At 40.5% G+C, this 21,877-nt stretch overlaps 1 protein-coding gene across 2 annotated transcripts in view; it reads right to left on the bottom strand.

Moving 5' to 3' along the window:
* The window catches only part of ncor1 (nuclear receptor corepressor 1), a 58,657-nt gene that overhangs the window by 21,481 nt on the left and 15,299 nt on the right, over positions 1–21,877 (bottom strand). Inside the window, exons 10-17 of one of the 2 annotated variants that reach the window (XM_053331019.1) lie at positions 19,801–19,973; positions 17,818–17,908; positions 16,350–16,528; positions 16,137–16,191; positions 15,445–15,546; positions 7,475–7,605; positions 4,860–5,155; positions 2,133–2,198 (exon numbers count right to left, since the gene is read on the bottom strand). In XM_053331019.1, coding sequence (XP_053186994.1) covers positions 2,133–2,198; positions 4,860–5,155; positions 7,475–7,605; positions 15,445–15,546; positions 16,137–16,191; positions 16,350–16,528; positions 17,818–17,908; positions 19,801–19,973 — 1,093 coding nt within the window. Of the gene's footprint in view, positions 1–2,132; positions 2,199–4,859; positions 5,156–7,474; positions 7,606–12,812; positions 13,061–15,444; positions 15,547–16,136; positions 16,192–16,349; positions 16,529–17,817; positions 17,909–19,800; positions 19,974–21,877 lie in introns of those variants that run through there. The other variant, XM_053331020.1, reaches the window with a different exon arrangement.

Raw genomic sequence — 21,877 nt, forward strand, 5'->3', positions numbered from 1 at the left:
AAATATCTAAAGCTTTAAAACGTCTACATTTTTACACTTGGTTACTCAACTGTACTAACACTGTTGTCACATGACAAATGATGATGCGATACTCTTGATGCAACAGTTAATAGAATGACACAGAAATTGTCGCACTAAATGATCACACATTTTAACTTTTTCAAGCCTGCCAGCTCTGACGCAACTAAGACCTCACAGAAATAACATTAACAGTATCTGTGTTACAGTGTTATCATGGCAACAATCTATCTAATTCATATTGCACTAACATCCTTGATGAAAGTCCTTGACAGAGCAATGTCGATTTTATCATCTGAATTTTGAAGTCTTGGTTTGGTACATAGAATAATAAAGTAATGAATAACTCTCAATGTCATGCAATGTAACAGTAGGCGTTCAATCATTTCTATGGTAAGTTTTTTGATCACGGTGCAATGCTGTTAAATCAAACGCATTATATTGTAAAGTGTTGTAGATTTTTTTGGTCAATATAATTTATTGCCATAAGTATCTTTATCTGGAGCTGTAAAATCACAAACCAGGATCATGTGAAAGAGAGAAGCAACTGTGAAAATATCACTATTAGGCTGTAATATATATGGAAAGATGTTTGCTCACACTTCTGCTTGCGAGGAATCTGGATGCTGATCTATATTTCTGACTTGGTTTAAAATATCATCAAATCAATGAAAAATTACAACAAATGTGTAAAGTGTGGTTAGAGCTGATTCATAACAGTTCAGTTACACTGCAGGTGTGAAACAGAGCTGCGTTTCCTTTCCTCAGGGGAAACTCAGTGGATTGATTGAAAGTACGAGGGCTGTGATGTGAAAGCCTCATATTAACATACACACCAACAGTTTACAACTTTGACTCGTAGAAGAGAACTGTGTTCACTGCGCCTGCATGAGCAGCCATGCGCGACGGTATAACATAAAAGTGATTTCTGAACCTGCTTTGTCATATAACTACAAAAGGTCGTGCAGGTCTCCTTGTGGTACACTAATCCACAGACATATCTGGCATAGAGGTCTAAATGCCTGAGGAGATCATAGCAGCAATGTTTTTTTGTTAAGGGAGCAAATCTCTACCCGAGAGAGTCTTAATTAATCCCCATTAATCCTTTCATTTACTCCCTCCAGTCTGTGGGTCTTTGGGGCACTCACGGAAGAGCCCATACTAACATAGCCGCAAAGCAAAAAAAAAAAAAAAAAAAAAAAAGGGGGGGGTGGGGGTGGGGGTACACTTTAATGGCTGTTCACCTGACTAATGACAGAAGGCAGTGCAGTCTAAAGCCCCCAATCAGACAGAGCGCTTTTTGCAGGTTGCACAGGTTGTGTAGCTTTTTTTTTGTTGGAAGCCTACAATTAAAAAAAGGGCAGCTTGTCTTTTTATTCTTTTTTAAATTGTTGCTAGGCGACCACCAAATCACCACCTGTCTCTTGATTAATCCGATTGGACAATGAGGTAAAAAAAAAAACACCAAAAAACTGCAAATGACGTCTGGCGCTTTTCTGCTCCGAGTTAGAAGTTTTTTCAACTCGCCGCTCCTGCAAACACACGAGGCGCACGGAGCGGAAAAACGCCAGGCGCTCAGCAACGTGAAAGCAAAAATAAGCGTTACTGCCATTGAAAACAATTACAAGAGCCACCACCACAGGGTTGCTAACAAGCGTCCTGTCTGATTAGGGCCCAACAGCAGGCATGGTATGCAATGAATACTTTGAAGAATTTAAGAGAGCAAGGACTGACAAAGTGTTTGAATGTGAATAATAGATAGTGATCTTTGGAGGAAGCTGCAACTGTCACGCTCTGTTGCTTCATGGATGGCCTTAATAGATCACTTCTGAGAAGCCAGCAGAGCAGTGCAGCTAAACGAAAGAAAAAAAAAAGGGGGAAAAAAAAAAACCTCCCTGAAACCTTTCATGGTCTCTGACAATTTCCAGTAAAGCACCAAGTTTCTATTTGTGTGGTTGCATATGCACATTCATTCCTGTGTGCATGTAAGCAATGGGCAGACCAAAGCAACATCAGATAATCAGAAGGGGGGGGGGGCAAAGGGAAGGGGGGGGGGGGGCAACGAAGGAAGGACAGAGAGATAAAAGTGAGAGAGAAATTAAATCAAACGCTACCTTTTTTGGCGACCTCCATCTCCTCCTCGGTCCAGCGAGAAGTTTCTCCGGTTTCACCAACACCAGCTAAATCACAAAGAAAAGAGACAGCCCCATCAGCACTGACAGAAAGAGAGGGGGGGAGAGAGAGAGAGAGAGAGAGAGCAAGAGAGAGAGAGGCAGACAGATATGGGGAGTGACAGTCCTCTCTCCAGCCGTCTCCTTCTCATGGCCACTAATCTAATAATCTGTTTACATTCAGGGGCTGCTGAGACCTGCTCCCTCACTTACACTCTCACTCTAGCTCACTCTCCTCCTCTCACACTCTCATTCTCTCTCTCTCTCTCTCTCTCTCTCTCTCCCCTTCCCCACAGCCCAGAACAAGCCCTCCTCCTCTCTAATCCACAAGGGGAGGGCCTTGGTCAGCTGATGTAGCGCCAGACAGTGGAGGAGTTGAGAGCCGTGCCTCCCTCTTTGGGAAATGGCCTTGGATGGAGACAAACAGACAGATAGAACAGCCAGCCCAAAAAACCCTCCCACCCCCTTCTACTGTGACACACACACACACACACACACACACACACACACACACACACACACACACACACACACACACAGCTACAACAGTTCTAAACCCCCCACAAAATTCACAGAAGTACATGGTTAGTGTGGAGGGGCCAGAGTGAACTCTAGCCCACTCTACTCCATGGCACCCACTGAGACAGTGTAAACATTTGGACTAATATAGCTGCAGATGTACCCTTGACATTAACAGGAGGCTTGCCCCCCCCCCCCCCCCCCCCACCCACCCACTTCGAAGATGAGGAGATCAATTCTCACTGTTTAGATGGCTCCTACCAAAGGTCCCCTGGCCACACAGTCTGTTACAGTTGGTTAAACAAATGCCGACTGGACGGGCTTCCTTCTCCTGTTGCAAAACTCACATGTTCTCCCCGTGACAGTTTAGGCCCCTCTAGGGTGGTCATTAATCTCTGGGCTATGAAAACAGACAGGGCGTCTACCTACAGAGCAGCATCTCACCTCATGACAAGAGCCCTTCTCCCATACACGCACACACACACACACACACACACATACACATCCCCCATCGTTTCAAGCACGATCTCGCCGCCACCCCTTGCCCCCACTGAATCAGCAGCTTCCTGAACTTCCCTGGCACCGTTTCAAATGGGCAAGACTGACGGATAGCTACCCTTTAGCACCTAGCCCTCTCACTTCTAAGAAGCGCCGTAGCTGCAGGGGTTACAACAGTACAAGCAAACAGACACACACAAAATCCACAGTGTCGTCGCTGAGTGAGATTACAGTTGACACAGTCCTACTTAAACCACGGTACACCCAGAACATAGCCAGAAAAGTCAGAGGATGTAGCTAATGGAAGGACACGCAGCAGGTTAATTAATCACATTATAGGGCAAACCTTGCATAGCTCGGACTGCGTAGAGGTAGAGCTCGACTGACAGCAGAGGGAGCAGGTGGCCGAGGGGGCACAGCACACTTACAAAACAGTGAATTAATGATACAGATTAGCGTCACAACGAGCTTAACACACAAGGATACTTGAAAACCTGAGCTGCCACCGCCGGAGTGACAGACTTCAAAAGGGTGGAAGAGTACAAGTGCGTGACGAAGTACCATGACAACAGTGTATTGCCATGGTGATGGACAGACTTCACAGAGCTTCCTGAGTGAAATGCAGCACAGGACAGAGTCTGTCTGACACTTAACCGTGAGGGCCTGAACCTCCTGAATCAAACTGTCCACTTTCAGGGTAAAAACAGCTTATGAGCACAGTAGCCACGTCTGCTTATTATAAGCCACTTTGGGCTTGTTTTTCTGTTAAGTCGCTTACAAATATGTAAAGTCTCAGCTTCTGATTTTTTGGGCTTGTTTCTAAAATGTCAGTGCTTATTTGAGCTTGCTCCCTAAATGTCTAACATGAAGTAAAGTTTGACTGAGCTCCATCTAAGTTAGGGTCTAAATAGTCTAAATGACTAGGTAGAGTACTTCTGAAATGTTTTCTTATGTAATGCCAATAAATTCATACACATATATATTGATCAAGTACTCTCTCACGTTGTGGTAGGTCAGGTCACATGTTTGGGTTTTATTTTTTTTCGAGTTTGTTTCTGCTGCCAGATCTGCCAACACTGCTTTTGAACCTTCACATTTTAAAGAGGAAGAGAGCTGGCAGAGCAATATTGCAAAATGCTTTTCAGCCTTCTTTTGGGTATACGTTTAGTGTGTGCCATTCTGTTCTTCTTAGTTGGCCGTGCTACATGCAAGTAGCTCAAAATAATGATACACTAAATCTATGTTAGCTTTGAAACAACACTAAATGACTGCAACATGTAATCTATACAAGAATGTATATGAACTGGGTTTAGACTCACACTTTGTGTCAAAGACTCGAAGCTGTTTGGGTGACTCCACCAAAATGTGGCTTCCAAATAAACTCAAGAAACTGACTTACCATCTAGAAAATGTGTGATGTTTGGTGCTTAGCCAAGAAATATAATTACATTACTGCTAATATGACCTGAATAAGCTTTGGATACTTTCATGCTATTGAATAACAAATCTGATGCTCTGTTATGCACTCTTTCCTTTGCATTGTCTGTCATGAAATTATCACAATTACATTAATACTGGGTCACTAAAGTGTGTTCCTGTGTTGTAAAAATGTATTTTTAAAACCCTCCAGAGAGCATCCCCGAGAGTATTCACCTTTATTAGCATCCATGGAAGCTACTGGAGTCTGGGGTTTTGCAGGCTCCTTCATGGACTTCTGCGCGGGATCGGCTTTAGGGAGCTGTGGAGGATCTGGCAAAGCAGGCTCAGGGGCATGGGGAGGTGCTTCCTCAGCCGCCACAGACGCAGCCTCATTGGCCATGGAGCGTGTGGTGATCCTTCCCTTACGGCGGCCCTGGCTGTTGGCAGTCTTCCTGCCACGCGGCGTGTTTTGCTCCTTTCCGTCCTCGTCCTCCCCACCGTCACACTTGTCTTTGTCCTTGCCAATGTCCCTGTGGTTTATGAGGGAAAACGCAGCTTTACAGACCGTTAGCACAGAAAGTATCTATTCCCTTTTGATTCAGCAGTAACAGGCCCTTTATTTGTAACGTGCTCTCTTCCTCCATGACTAAACACACACAAAAAGTATTGCAGAGTATGTCTACAAGTTGACATGATAATAAATTAGCAAGCTGCTTTGTCTGTCTGACAAAAGCTAAGACAGACACTAGTATCCCCCTTCCAAGTCTCCTCTGAACCATGAACATGCATCACTCCAAAAAGAGCTTTGGGGACATGAAATTTTCTCATCACCATTTCCAATGTTCATTTATTATTTTATGGGACAATGTACGGCTATAAAATACCAAAACTGAATTTGCATTAGGTATATCAGAATCTCAACACACTGATGATAAAAGTCACTTTCTGGCCTCACACCATTAAACCTGAATGTGATGCCAGTTTTTTTAATTCCTGCATTTCCATGTCAACAGGTGAAGTCCAGAAAGCAAAAGCTATAGGCATGTCTAGTTTAAAGGTTGGAAGTAGGGCTGGGTGATATGACAAGAAAGGTGATCATGATCATTTTTTCCATAGTGATCAATATCTACCATGAAATATTTAATTTAATAATTCGCTATTAGAAAAGTATCCTGATAATGACATGATACATTAGTTAAAATTATGAATAAAAACTAAAAAATAGGATAACATAATTTAAAACATTTCACTTTGCAAACATGCTCATCTGCTCTAACAATGCAAGTTAGCTTGCCTTGGAACTTATTAAAATAATATAAATAAAACTAAAAGCTGGGATTACTCTTATTACGCAATATTTCGTTAGCAGGGCATTTGAGATGTTTGCTGCTCTGCGAAATAAGCCCTTGGCAGACTCAACTCTAAGACAAAATAAATTAAAAAGATATTAATGTTCTGGTTTTACATCTCTCATATGTTTTAGAGGTGCCTGTTTACTAGCTTCAAGCTTAGCCTAGCTTAGCTGTTAGCTTTGTACATTTGCAGTCAAAGCAGCTTCAAATTGATAGCGTGTGATGACAGTTGCAGACATGGTGTCTCTACTAGAGAGATGTGACTGAGTTAGAGCAGGTTTTGTTATCAAAGCTATTTAAAATGTGACAAGCGGTCAATATGGTCATAGCCTTGATAATGATAGCACTAACTAGGGTTGCCAACTCCCTGAAAAATAAATAAGGGACACCTAGTTGGCAGGGCCGGCTGACCCGATTGCGTTCACCCTTCCCTGCTGAGTGATTTTTTGCCTTTTTTTGTGTGCATGTGAAACGATTTTTAAATTATTTGACTCGAACCTGAATTTAACTCAATGCATGTTTTTGAGTGATACGAATACATGGAAAACAAATTATTAAATCAACAATTTAATTTTTTGTGTAAAATAGTAAATCCTTTTAACAGAAATCTGTCCTGCTTAACTTAACAGAATAAAATTAATCCTTCTTAACAGAACTGTCCTGCTTAACTGAAAACAGTAAATTCCTGTAATAGTGTATATTTAGTGCAATAAGAAAAGTGCAAACAGAAAGTCTGTGGAAAAGTTGTGAACATAAACACGTTTGTGCCTCAAAGTCTTATCTTCCGGTATCTTCTTGCAAGCAACAGTACCTCGACCAATGAGAAGAGCCAGATTCTGCATTGCCATTCTCGTGTATGAGTGTGCTGTCAGCTCATTGGTCACAGAGCAGAGAGGGCTGGCAATAAGATTACCATACATTTTCATATAAAAAGGCCCTGTCATTCATTCATTCCATTGACATTTTACAGACTCTTCTGATTCACAGAAATACGGGACAAAAAGTCCCTTTTCAGCTCAATACCGGGAGCGTCATTTTGTTTGTAAATACGGAACGATTCAGTTTTTCAAGGGACGGTTGACAACCCTAGCGCTAACGTAGCCTCACTGGCTTTGTTTCGTGATAAGAAATAAAACTGCAGACTGACATTTTTGTCTCATATATGTCTGCCGTGTGATAATGTCCAAAGTTTTTAAAATCATTTAAAAAATGTATGTAATTGTGATCCCGTATCAAGATTGTTTTACTGTCCAGTCTTGGTTGGAATGATATAGTTGATACTGCAACTCTATAGGCTTGTTGGAACATTGCAGGTGAAATGTTACAATTTAGCTTTTTAAATTTGAAATATAATATGACATACTTGACTAAGACACCCTTTCTCTGAAATAATCACAGTTTAAAAGACCAAAGACTGGCACCAAGAAGAAGGTGGTGATTCCTGCAGGGTCTGATAGAGTAAAGAGACACCAGGAAAAACAACTATTCATAACTCACCTAGAATCCTCCTTTTCATCTTTCTCTTCCTCGTCCTTCTTTTCCTCGTCCTCTTTTTTCTCAGACTTTTCGGATTTGTCCTCTTCGTTTTTGTCGTCTGACTTGTCTTCTTGTGAGGGACGTGTTATTTGCTGGAGGCGAAACACAAAAAGGGAAATGTTCAGTTGTTTCTCCTTGAAACATTTAGAAAAGGTCAGTGTGTAGCTTAGTGAACGTGATTTAGGTCCGTTTTTAAGTATAAATCAAAAATACAAAGTAGAGAATAGTTGTCCTGGATCTGTGTGGGAAATTGGAATTCATATTTTACCAGCATTTGGCTGGTGGCTGGTGCCGAGTTGCCACGCTGTCATCAATGCTTTCATTCAGATATAAAAACCCCCGTTGTGATACATTTAAAACGGTAATTCAGCTGATCTGCATTTGGTGATGAAACCACTACCACAAGCATTTTGTTGGGCATTATCTTCATATATTCACCTATCTGATAACACTTGACTATGACACAGAATATACCATGCACTTAATGTCAATCTGCATCTGTCGCATACCATTCTGCATATGAAAGTAGAGTATGTGAGCTCAGGTTGCTTTACCCTTTACTACGCTACACCCCTCTTGAAATGTACACACTTCCTGGTCCAGTCTTCCTGCATGCTGTCAAGCTGTAGTCATCTCCTGATGGTATAGCAGTGCTTGCATTGGCCCTGTGAGCCCAGAGGACCATTTAAAAATTGCACAACAGAAGACGAACCTGAATAGTCTGCTTAATAATCAGGTTTGATGAGAACAACAGTTAAGCCAATTGCAGAAATGTATGTCACTGTCTGGTTATTAGACTTCCTGTTTTCAAGGGTTTCAATTTCCTCAAAACTAAAGAAAAAGCAAATGTAAAGATAAGACAGGAGATGACATACATCCTGAATAGACACTTTTAAGGCTACACCATATTTTGATGATCTTCACAAACACATAGACACAACCAAACCACACTGCACACTGTTTCTGCTTCTCACTTTCCATATTTGTCTCGGTGGTTCCCTCAAACAGAGGAAGGGGTTTGACCATGAACCTCGTTATTAAAGGATAATTACCGTTTTTTACAACCTGGACCTTATTTCTAGCATAAAATACGATCATTTACTCACCCAGACAACTTTGGTGTCATTTGGAGTTGTTCGGATGAAATTAGCTCCAGTGGAGCGCAGTGTATATCCGTATAATGCGAGTACACGGGGCACCGAAGCGCAGCCTCTATATAACGCATTATCTGCCGCCAAACTAGTTCATTTCACCAATATTTTGTTATGATACGTTAGTGCTATTCTCCTCCGAGCCTGGTTGTAAAAAAACTGTAATTATCCTTTAACTGTTAACATATAAAGTAGAAGGCACGCACGTGGTCGAGTGGTTAGAGCGCATGCCATATACGCAGCCGACCCCGGTTTGAATCCCGATCGGAGGTGCTTTGCTGCATGTCATACCCCCCCCCCCCCCCCATGTTTCCTGTCAGTCTACTGCTAAATAAAGGCATCTATGCCAACAAAATCTTAAAAAAAAAAATTAAAAAAAAACATTAAGTAGAAAAGAAGCTCATCTCGGTATTGTAAATTTTAAAAAGTGTCCAGGTTTAGTCCAGATCAATATTGCTGCCTTCGCAAACGAAGAGTGAATTTATCATTCAAAATGAGAAATTTCAAAAACAGAGTCGGACAGAGTGATTGAGGACAGAGCAACATTCTTTATCATCACTGCTGGCGCGGTTCACCACAGAATGCTTCCTCCTGCCTGTTCCATGAAAGCGCTGTGCTGGAACAAGTCTGGTTATGCCAAGCCAAACATCCCATGCTGGTACCAGATGGGGCCAAGGAATGTGCTTCACTCAATAGTAAAGGCAAAAAGATATGGACTGAGGCAAAGGGAGGAAAAGACCTGAAATAAAAAAAAAAAAAAAAAAAAAGAGGCTTGTGGTCGCCCACCAATTTTACAACAACGTGGTCTGCACATGAGCCGTCTGGTTGCCTTATCGCACACAATAAATGGTCATTCAGACTCGCTCGACGACTCCACCGAAAAAACAGGCGGTAAGCAACTGTCGCAGTCGTCTCACAGAGTCAGCCTGCTCTCGGACAGGAGCTGTTTTTAAGTCTCCGTCTCCTGACTTGCAGAATTAGAGGCTGCTCTTGCCAGTTCTAACCAGAGACTGCCAATAATCAGAGGGATTTTTTCCTTCTAGGAGTGGAGCTACATAACTTGCAAAAGCAAATCTGCAGTATTTAAAAGAAAAGTTTTCCAGGTACATTTTCTATTAGACTCCCTTCATGTCTCTTAAATCAACTGCAGAAAAAAATGGAAAATCTCATTCATGGTTGATGTTGCTGTTAGTTGCTTATTTGTCCCGACTGATTACAAACTACTTGTATATTCACTTATAGAAGCCAGAATTTCTAGATAACAAATGTTATCTATTTCCATCCACATTTAGAATATTGTACGCCAAAAGACTGCATGGAAATATGCATGTAACAATATGTTGCAGCTGGTATGATGGTTTTACAGCAGCTGATGATGATGCAGCTGCACTGCTCAGCTCTTTCAGGAGAAGCACTGCAGAATCAGAGCCCAGATGGCAGGTTCGATGTATGCAGGGAGGACCACGTCAAACTTGGCCTGGGACTTTAACTCTTGACTCATTTCCTGCCTGCAGCAGTCTGCATGTTTTTGGCACTCAACGATCCGGAGACGTTTCTGCAGAGGAGACCGCTCTGTTTTAGGGGTCGACTTATTCTCCCTCGTACTTCTTTTCAGTGAGACGCTGTTTCTGGTTGGGTCAGGGAGCGCTTGTGTTTGCTTTGGAGGTGGTCAGACAGCCGTGGCATTCCTGCCTCTTCTCCCACACTGCGTAAAGAGCCTATACACAGATGTTCTCCAAAAGTCAATGAGGCCCTGTGGTTCTGCGGTTCTTCAGTGTTTTTTAAATGAAGCTCTTTCCTGACCTGGCTTGAATATTTTGAGAGTTTTAATTTCTCCCCTCTTTTGCTGATTCACAAGTCCTGTTTGATTTAGGAAATGACAGAGCCACAAGTCAATCTTCCCTTTCCTACCACAAAACTTCAGTCACCGGAGGAATCTCTCACTCTTGCTTCAAGCGATTCCACTGCAGGACTGGGAAAAAAAACCTACTGAATTATGACTATGCATCACCTCTATCCGTATAGTTCATTACAGTTATTGCCATCATTGAAAGACAATTACTCGGACAGAATGTCTCTTTAAAATGTCCAATGAAGGATAAACTATGGTAAAGAAGTGATAAAAAATGAGGAAATGTGAAAGGAATACAGAATACATTGCATTCATTTTGGATAAAATGTGCCATACTACTGGGGGGAATATTAACTCCTGAACCAACATTTTACTGTCAAAAATAACTAAAAGAAGAGAGTAATATTTGGAGAAAAAAAACCCAACACGCATTAGCCATGGTTGCCCTGGTTACTGGGAGCTCTGCAGAGGAAAAACTGCTCATCATTTGTGCTACAAACCAATAAACTTTACTGGCAGGGAATTAAAAAAGGGAACATTTCCCCATTTTGGACAGAGATATCCAGATTATACACATTTACTCCCTTTGTGTTTTTCTGATTATAATATAATAATAAAAATGACAGGAGATGGCTACACTACGTTTCCAAAATGGGAGAAGTATTTTACTAAATTTTTAATAATTTGTTTTTGTAGCTTGCAAAGTTTATCTCACATTGTTCTGAACTATCATTCTGTCATTTTACCACAAACACATGCTCTAGACTTTTCTGCGTTCTGCCCTTCTGATTGATGTGTTGTGCTAGCAAGTTGAACGAGAAAATGTGGACTGTAACTGGGGAGTTTGTTTTTTTAAACAAGAGATGAGATAAAACTGAAGATATCTTTATGGAAAAACTGGATTTTTTGCAGGCTTGCAGCTGTAACTCCTGCGTTGGCTTCCTCGAATGGAGCAAATTATTTTTTTTCACATTTGTTTTTGGTTCTTCTGACGTGGCTGATGAAGAGATAAGCACTTTCATGTTTTCCAAAATCGACAACAACGGTTCCAAACCCATAAAATGAGTCAGAGAAGCTCACAATAATATGTATATATTGGTCTGGATATACGATGTCTGTTTTTGAGCTTATTTGTCTAATACTGACTATTCTGATTACTGCAATAGCCACAATTCAAATATATGATTAAGGGGTATTCAAGTCAACTACCACATTATTAAAATGTGGTGCTGTGCGAACTGCCAAACAAATCAAAATATGCCAGTTGAAAATAATTCATTTCAAACTGCAATAAGAAAACCCTTTTGTCTTTATAGTACAGCCCTGGAGGTCCACAAGCAACAAGTTAAAGCATAATAACTGAATGACTGCACTTCCCTTAGTTCAAATATAGATAAATGTTACACAATAATAAACATTCATTATGACAATCATAAAATAAACATCATAGCATGCAGCACTGAATTACAGCTGGTCCTCATTACTTCCAAAACTGCATAAAAAGCAAAAAAATAATAACATGTTGAAACTGTTTCTTTCATGCAGCAAGACCTACTGTGAACACAGGCTGCATTCACTTAAGTGCTTTGTTTTTGTCATAACAGAGCAGCGTGGCCAAGAAGACCCTCAGACACGACCAGTCGAGTGAAGGCACGAGTTCAACTTACCAATAACCAATGAAATGGTCACAGAGACAGTGAAGGGGGTGGGGGAGGGGGGAGGTGGGGCGTCGTAGCTGGTGTAGGCTTCCACAAGAATGCGAGCACCCTATCGATGCTTATTGTTGCCGAGGCTGAATATTCATTTAGGTCAGAAGTGCAGTCAATAAGAGTCAGCTGACATGAGGGGCATCAATGTTTGAGGCACATTTTGCACAAGAAATGTTATACAGCTGTCTGTCTGTTCTAGTCTAATACGCTACAAAGTATGACAGTAAAACTAAACATACTTTTTTCCTACTCAAAATGGGGCAATACGCCAACCCTACATCATAAATGAATTTATACATGAATGACCACATAGCCTTGGCTCGAATGTTAAATTAAAAACCATGTCTGACTCTGCACATGTCCTAGAAAAATCAACCCTAAAATAGCCGAGTTTAACTGCCTACAAGCCTCAAGTAAATATGGAGGCTAAGAAACAAACTACCAAAAGCGACAGGGCAATAAAAAAAAAACGACACAGTAACAAACGAGCAGATACAGGACAAGGAGGGAGAAAAAAAAAGCGGGGGTGAGTGTGGTAACAACTAACAAAGCAAAAAAAACTGTGGCTTGAAAGCTGGTTGACATACCTGCAAGCTCATTTGCTGATCATAAAAAACCCTTTTCTCTGCTGTGAGCCACAGCTTACTGGTGTTGTAAATGAGAGTTTAACCTCCAGTACTTCCATAGCGGTGGTAACGGTAGCAGTAGAGAGGCAGGACAGCACCATAGCAGAGCTCCTTAGAAGGGCTGCCGGGCCACGGCACCGCCGCACATATTCCGGGAAAGCGTGTCATCAGGCCGCTTAAGCCGCCCAAAGAATTGTCCATCTCACATGCACGCACTAATCTATGCAGGGTCACTCAAGGTAATCCCTGCCGAGCACTCCTCTTTGATTGGCACTCACAGCAGCACAGTGAGTTTTTTGGGCCTGTCAGATGGCTGGGCTGTACCAACTCAGCTGTTTCAGAGAGGGGGGGGACTTTTTCTCTCTCTCCTTCTCTCTCTCTCTCTCTCTCTTTCTCTCAGGAACAGAAGAGGAAATGGAAAAAAAAAAAAAAAAAAAAAAAAACCAACAGCACACACTCAGCGGATAAGCTGCCAGCACTGACTCTGTCTCGCAGAGGGTTTTTTCCCTCAGTTTCACTCGCTCGCCCTACATTCCTCCGCTCTTGCTTTTTTGCTCACTGTCCTCTTCCTTCCCTCTCTTAATGACTCACTCTACTCGCTCGAACTGCAGTTGTTAAGTCACACCAGTAGCTTGCAAATCCACTACATCCTATTGTGGATTACTCCAAGTGGCAAAGAAAAAAAAAAAAAAGTATTGACTACATTCTCAACAACCACAGGAAGGGGTTGGAAAAAGCAACAAAGCCATTTAAGCAGCTGACCTGAATCCTAAGACCATGGAATCCATCTTAGACCTTTTTTTCATATTCAAGTGACGACCCACAGACCAACTATGTTTTATTTTGGTGGTCCAATCATATTAAAGAACCACCTGTCATGTTAAAATTTCAGCTGTCAAAACAATATTGTTGGAAACACCTTTAATGACTATAAAACATGACAACCCCGTTATCCAGTGCACTGCAGACATCCACAACCTGGTATTTATCCATGTTCAACAGTCTCGTGTGTATCGTCAAACACGTGACGGAACCATGTTCAATATTCTGTCTCATTTGTCAAATTTTCCACCCAAGAAAGGACATTTATGAGCTTTTAATCTCTTGAACAAAACCCAATTCAGAAAAAGCAACTTGGAAGCTTAACAATAAAAACAAAGTATTTCATGTTATTCTGGCTACGTGTGGCTGTTGTAACAAAATAAGTAAAAAAGCAAATGGGTTATCCACCATATGAAACAACATTGTACTCCAAAATACATAGAGACTGCCTTTTTTTTCAATTAGCTGAAAATGTGCAAGTTCAGACAGATTTTTCCACACACAGAAATGGACAAGCACTATGCTATAGTGCTGAGGCATATACTATGGTTAAAAAGTTTTAAAAACTAAGAAGAGGTGACTCACCCATTAAGAAATTGTACCAGACACTGTGTAAGAAGTAAGAAAAAAAGCATCTTTGTGTGCGAGACGTAATCATGAACTTCTGTGCCCTCCACCTCTTCCTATATAAAGAAACGGCCCACAACAAATCCATTGTGTTCCTCAGTGGACGTACTCGACTCTGAGACAGAATGTCCTGTACAAGGACTGTGGCATCAATAAAGCGAGGAAAAAATAACCACCAGAGAACCTGATGTATTCAGTCCGCCAACATAGGGTTGGTGAGTTGGTGATTTTATTTGTAATGGAATTTGGTGTAAATATAATAATTATATGATACCCTCAGTAACAACCTGTGTGCAACAACACATCTCCACAGTTTTAACTCAGGAGTTGACAAAGTTCATATTCCAGGTCTGACAGTGATTCAACATAGAGGCTTTGAAGGGAGAGGCATCTGCAGTTTTTATTATCATCATCAAAGCATCAAAAATCTAAAAGATGAATAATGCAGAGAAACTGCTCAGTATTGCTGCTTTTTCTTATATTTTTTATAGAATTGCATATTTATAAATTAAGATTATTAAGTTGTATTTTGTTAATTGTTACTTCTAGTTTATCCTCTGTACAGTGTAGATATTTAAAGCTTGTCTTTGGGATAATTAACAGAAAAGCAAGTCAAACTGTAGCCATCTCACAATAATCCAAGGGCTGCTTGCTTATAACTGAAGAAAATGTGGGGAGTGCTTACTCTGCTTCCTGTTTTGCTTACCCTGACCCATGAATAGTGTCGGCAACGTAGGGGTCAAATCATTAGCAATGAACATTGTAGAAAGGTGTTGCACATGTGTGATGTACAGTAGATGTATATTCTCGTTGCACTTAAAATGTACTCTCAATCTGACGACAAGACAAGAAACAGGTGTGGTAAAAGAGTCAAATTTGAACCAAAATGCTGCAGACTCATCATGTGAAACAATCACACCTCACAGTCAACTGACAACGGTGTTTCAATTTTAGAACTTCTTGGAAGTAGTTGTGTTTCCATTTAAAGTTAGGTCAGATCTAAGATGGCAGACACATTGTCAAATTATTTTTTAAGTCTAAATTAACTTGAACATCGTCTTTCATGCTCTGAATACAAAGTGGAGATACCCAGCATCTCATCAACCACAGCAGGAACAAATATTTAACAAAGTCAGAGGTTTACCTGGTTCCTTCCTCTCCGTCTCCCGTAGTTCCGCCTCACGAGCGTCTTGTAGTTGTGGTTCTTCTTGGTCAAGTAGTAGTACAGGACACAGTCAGCAACACACTGAAGCGAAGAATGTAGTGCAAATATGAGCAGATGGCACCGAAAATCTTTTTTTCAAAAGAGTTCATGTGTGTTTCTCTTTTGCAATCAATATTTTAATTATAACTGCCTCACAGAGCCTGAAACCACAAACCAAACTGGGTTATCCTTATCAAGATGTAAAATTGGATGCTGGAATTGATATGTAGAGGGCAAATGGGGTAAGGAGTTCTGTTCATTATGAACAAATAATCACTTCATTGCCCACTACATAAAAAAAAAAATCTGAATAAGTATTTGTGAAGGGTCTTGTGATAAATGTTGGGTTTTTTTAAATTGTGAACAGAGAGACTTTCGGTAGTGTGCCCTTACAATAAACTGAAGCTGAAGTTAAGTTAAATACTTCATTGCTACCTGTACAATGTCACTACAACATTGATGAGAAATTCACCACATAGAGCTTTATGGCCCTGAATCCTAATTAGGCCTCAAATTCTCTAACTTTGGGTAAGTGAGGCATATTAATAGACTGCCCAAATTATATCAATAGTATGAAATCCTTCTCTAAATTTCAAAAATAGGCACAAAATGTGAAAATACCAGCAGTTTACCTTTCTCTCCAAGTAGGAGGCAATCAGGCCAAAGTTCTTGGGGTGTTGGACAAACCTGCAAAGAGATGCCAGTTATTATTCATGTGCTAATGCCAAAAATACATACAGTGCAAGTGCAAGATAGCATTAAGATTTATTAAGGTTTATAAACCACATCTTAATAATGACTTACAGATGGAAGCTGACATCTTGTGCAATGAAACAAAAACTCACTTCTCCTTAAAGATCTCCTTTTCGTGTTCGGTCCACACATTCATGAACTGCCGGGCTTTGTACACCTTCATCGGGTCGTCCATCAGGCCGTTCATGTTGATGAACTTCACCCGCCTCTGCTCGGAGTCGTACATCATGGGAGGGATGACTGACAGCTGTCTCATCTGCTTCTCGTTGTTCTGTGGAACACAGACAGCAACAGTGACCATCAATACAATACGTTACAAATCGTTCTGAAATTTCAATACCTCTGCTTCCTCCTTAGGCTGTGAAAGCACTTCAGCTGGGAAAACTGCTTTTCAACATAGGAAGAATAGACTAGGTTTTCCTAATAGAGAAAGGCCTCCTTAATACAATATACTGTCTTGCTGCTTATGGAAATGTGCTCCCAGCCGTTGTAACTTCTAACTTTTTTTTTTTTTTTTTTTTTGATGAGATAAGAGAGTTGCCACTTATCAGGGTGTTGTCATCTAGGTTTGTAGTTTCACATCTACACTGTAATATATTTAAAAAGGAACTTTAGATTAGAGCTACTGCGGTAACACAATCACGTCACCCCCACAGCAGACCCAACCTGATCACCACTTCACTGCTGAGTGAAGTGATGGGATGTTAGTTTTCTCATGATTGACATAAAGACTGACGCGCCTGCCGAATACCGACCAATATTCCTGCTGCAAATTTAGTCTTTTAATGACAATACTAGAATGATAGACATTTAGACAATAGAGGCTATATAGGATAGACTACTGCAGGAATAAATGCATTTAAAAAGTTTACTGTGTTGGCCTGAATATAAGTGGGGGTTTTTTTGGTGGAAATAGATCTGAAAAAGTGGTGTTATCTTATTTTTGGGGGCTAGACAATTACATGACTCCTACAGATTTTCTTTTTGAATGGATAAAGCAACAGAGTGATGCATTATGGGTTGTTTGTAGCCTTCATGATGCTAGGCTAGTGAGTGTCTTAAAGTCTGTTAACAGTGAGTGTGTTAACCTCCAGTTTAACCTGCAGGAGCTTTTTGCCACGCAGGAAATTAAATTAATGACTAGTGAAAACGAGTCCAAAGCGTCTTCCAACGTCTCTACTGCAGAAATGGAATATGTGAAGCTGCCAAATACCACTGTGACAGATGATAAGCGGCTCAAAAAGACAAACAGGCAGTCGTATAAATGCTAAAATGCTGCCCAGAGAAAATCATTCTTGACCGCTTCCGAGAGCAAAAAAGTATTTTTCCAAAAACAGGTGTTGGAAGAGATGGGAAGGGGGGGGGGTATCATCTAATAATCAGGGTTGGCTTATTTTCGGGCCAATGTGGTATTTAGGAAACAATTATTTTATAACATCTGAGGTATGAATTATTTTTTTATGGTGGTTACCGCAAAGGATTGAATGGCTTTGCTAATTTGTGTGGTAAAGAGAAAAAAAAAGTCAATACCGCAGCACTTCCAAATAAAATAAAACCCACCTCCTGCTCAGAAAGGCCGTCTATGATTTCTGAAATCTCATGCTCGCTTCTTGCTATTGTTGCAGAAAGGCCAGTTCCTCTTTGTCCGACCCTGTGGAAAACAGAGACATATTGTGTTACAAATACAACAATGATACAAATGTATTTTAAATGTTGCATTGTCCGTTCTTTGTAAAGGGAAAATAACATTTTCCAAGTTTTTGTGACTTTTTTCACAGTTGTTTCTTTTCCAAACAAAACCAGAGTCAAATTGCTAACATGAGCAACAGGAGACAGGTTTTGGACATTGTCAAAGCTCTGTTAACAAATAGGATCATTGTTCCCATTATTAATGAATAAAAGTCTCGCTCTGACCAGTTATTACTTGCTTCCTCTTTCACGGTCTAGCAGACTGCATAAACAGTGCTGACATGAAAACTCTTACTTGGAGATTTCAGTGAAAGCACAAAAAACTTCAGAGCCAGGAACAACCAGACGCTGGACCCTGTCCCTGTCTTCCACCCTGCCCAGAAGCACCCAGACAGCCAATGTCTCTGTCCAAAGTAGGCCACCGCACACAACCTGGTGTCCTCCATTTAGGTGATAGTTGAACAGGCATTTTCAAATTGGAGGAGACAATTTTATTATCCGGGTGTGGATACAGGCCATGGCTGCTTCTCTTGTCAATATTACAAATGCTACAAAAGATTGAAGTGAATATGATTACACATCCCCACATACAGCAGGTTAAAATGTGTTAACTTCAGCTGTGATTTGATGTGATGGCACAATATGGTGTGAGCAAAACAAAAAAACTCCACTATTATATAAAATACAAGCCAAGATGTAAATTTCACTTTAGGCTTCCGTTTCGTGGTATTGATTTCTTCCTCACAGCACAAATTCAAATTCAAACTGTTGCGGTAACCGCCATTATTAAAATTAGACCTCCGATGTTGTAAAATAATTGGTTCGTAAATATCATATGGCCCAAATATAAGGTGACCCTCATTATAAGACAACTCTTCCATCCCTTTTCCAACACCTGTTTTTTTTCCTATCTTTTTTTTCTCCTCTTAAATATAACCTATATCATAGTATAGTTAAATACTCACACATACTCTCCTATGAGGCTCTTGGAAACGGTCAAAAATGATTTTCTCTGGCAGTTAGTATTTATAAAACTGCCCGTTTGTCTTTTTGAGCCGCTTATCATCTGTGACAGTGGTATTTGGCAGCTTGACATATTCCATTTCTGCAGTAGACATTGGAAGACACTTTGGACTCATTTTCACTCATCATGAATTTATTTCCTTCATAGCAAAAAAACACTTTGCATGAGCCTTCAGAAAGTCCTGTAGGTTAAAGCTGGACTAATGAAACACTTTTAGGACTAACTGACTAACACACTCACTATAAAACAGACACTCACTAGCCTAGCAACATGAAGGCTACAAATAACCCATAATGCAACACTGGTGTTTCATCCATTCAAAAAGAAGATCTGATGAACACATTATTGTCTAGACCCTGAACACAACCCCACTTTTCCAGGCGTATTACAAGTGGAAAAAAACCCTCATATATTGGGTCCAAAACAGTTCTTGCATTTATTCCAATCTACAACTTTATGTCTGATGTCTCTAAATGTCTTAGCACATCATTCAGCACATCATTCTTTATGTGGAGCCTGAGAGAATAACTGCAGTCGCATCACTTAAGCCGCTCACTCAGCAGTGAAGTGATCAGTTTGAGTCTGCGGTGGGCGTGACGTGATTGCGTTACCACAGTAATGCGGTGACCGCGGCAGCTCTATGTGGCACTCACCAAAGTCCACCTCTTTCCTGTGTAAACCAATATGGGATAGAGGAGGAAGACTGTAAAGCAAAATGGGAAGTTCACCCGTGTGATCCTGAAGCGCGAGCCAATCATAGACAAATGTGTATAAACCCACACAACCGTACAGTGTCACAGTGTTGACCAGTGACACGTGAAGACTGTTACCTCTGGAAGCGCTCCTGCTGCTCTCTCTGCTTGCGGATCTCAGGAAATTGTCTTTCGTAATATTCCCGTGTTCTGCTGTCCTTGGCTTTGCGCCTGGGGTTGTTCTCCATTCGCTCCACCTTCTTCTCCCAAGCTTCCATCAGCTGGTCGTAGCGCTGGCAGATCTTCTGTTCCTGTGCACACAACATGAAAAATGTCCAGCTGTATCAGAAGTCGCCTGCATGTTGGCTTTATTCTTAAACTACTGACTGTAATACGGATTAAAAGGGTAAAGAGATCTTCTGTTGCTATATTGTTATCACAGCATTGTGCAAGGTTTTGCTACACTGTTGGAGTGGTTTACATGAAGCAGTAATATAAACCTGGGCGATATAGCCTATAAATAGTGCAATATTTTTAGGCTATATCGCAATACACTATATATATCTTGATATTTTTAAATCTCTTTTAGACTACTAAAATATTACAATATTACAATACAATTAAATAACGTACTGCTATAATAAAGTTCAATAAAGCATGTTATAATGAAATGACAGTGCTGTGAACTTGAACCATCCAATGAACAAAAAGTTGACTACAACAACAGTTAGCGGAACGTTACAGTTACTGATCAGACACAAAAACACACTCACCTACATACTTTGCACACACTCGCCCAGGAGAGTGATCTGAATGGGTGAGCGAGTGTGTGCAATTTATGTATGAGAGTTTTGAAAGTGAAAAGGAGAGCGAGAGAGAGATGAAAAATGTCAAAACAGGTCTCTACATGACTATTTCTATATGATGTTTGCGACATAGTCATTTACAATCTCCCATGTAGAACAAGCCGCGATACATCAAGCATATTCGATATACGGCCCATCCCTAATGAAGGGTAGGGCAGATGCTTGAGGTGAGAAATACATTTTTCAGTTTATGATAAAGTATTGGACAGAGCTCCATTTGTTGGAGGTACATTAAATGTAGTATGTTGCTAGAGCAAGCACAGAACCAAAGTAAATAAACATAATTATTAATTACCCACTACCTAGCAACAATAACCACAACTTATCTCTGTTGACTGTAGGTATACATAAATGTTTTAGTGCATGTTTTTTTGTTTTTCTTTTAATCAAAATGAAATCAGTGTTGCAGTTTATGTTTAAAAGTGAGCATAACAAAAGTAAGCGTCACTCCAGACGGGCTACAGAGACTTGGGAGTTCAGAGAGTACGAGCTGTTCAGGAGCTGCCTGTGTTTGTTGTGAGTTTGTGTCTGTCTTTCACGTTGCCTAATTCAGTGTGCTGACCCAGGAACAGCTTGTTCTGATACAACTATTTTCTGTTTGCAAATTGCTTTCAAAAACTCACTGCCATAACCAATATTTGGTTACAGAAGCTTACTTTTTAATCAGCGCATACAGCACCAGTCAAAAGTATGGACACACTTTCTCATTCAAATGAGTGCAAAGGTGTGGCCAAACTTTTAACTGGTGCTCACATTTTAAACAAAAACTGGTCTCATAAATTGTAATTCTACAGGAGCAAGATAAAAAACAGAAAAAGATCTGACTTGGTATTTACTGAAAAATAAACACTGCACTTTAGTGTATCGAAAGAAATTAAAAACTAAACTCATTTTCAGAGGTGTAAGAGTTAAAACGTTTAGTGAAGATATGGAAAGATTCCTGTATTGGGAGGACAATACAGCCTCGTTTCCACTCTCTGCTGCGACAGACAAACAATTCACCTTCCTCTTGGCATGAGGCCATGTGCACTCTGCCATTGTTCAGAGTCCAAAAGGTCTGTCTGACCCTGACAGGGAAAAGCCAGAGAAAGGTGGGACTCACTGAGCCACTGCAATACAAAAAAAAAAAAAAGAGCAAAATGCCTCTACGTAGGGAGATTCTGAAATTAGTAACTCACTGATAAGAAAGTCAGACAGACAGTCATTGGATAACATATCTGCTCTGTGATGTAACAATATTTATTTTTCTACTGAATATGAAAGTAGGTTTTGGCTCACAAGATTCTTTTAAAACAGGGGAAACCGAGGCATTTCCCATACTGGTAAATGACTAGCGGCATGTCTCTATG

Source organism: Scomber japonicus, chromosome 13 (assembly GCF_027409825.1).
Source record: "Scomber japonicus isolate fScoJap1 chromosome 13, fScoJap1.pri, whole genome shotgun sequence".
In the NCBI taxonomy this organism is placed as follows: domain Eukaryota; kingdom Metazoa; phylum Chordata; class Actinopteri; order Scombriformes; family Scombridae; genus Scomber; species Scomber japonicus.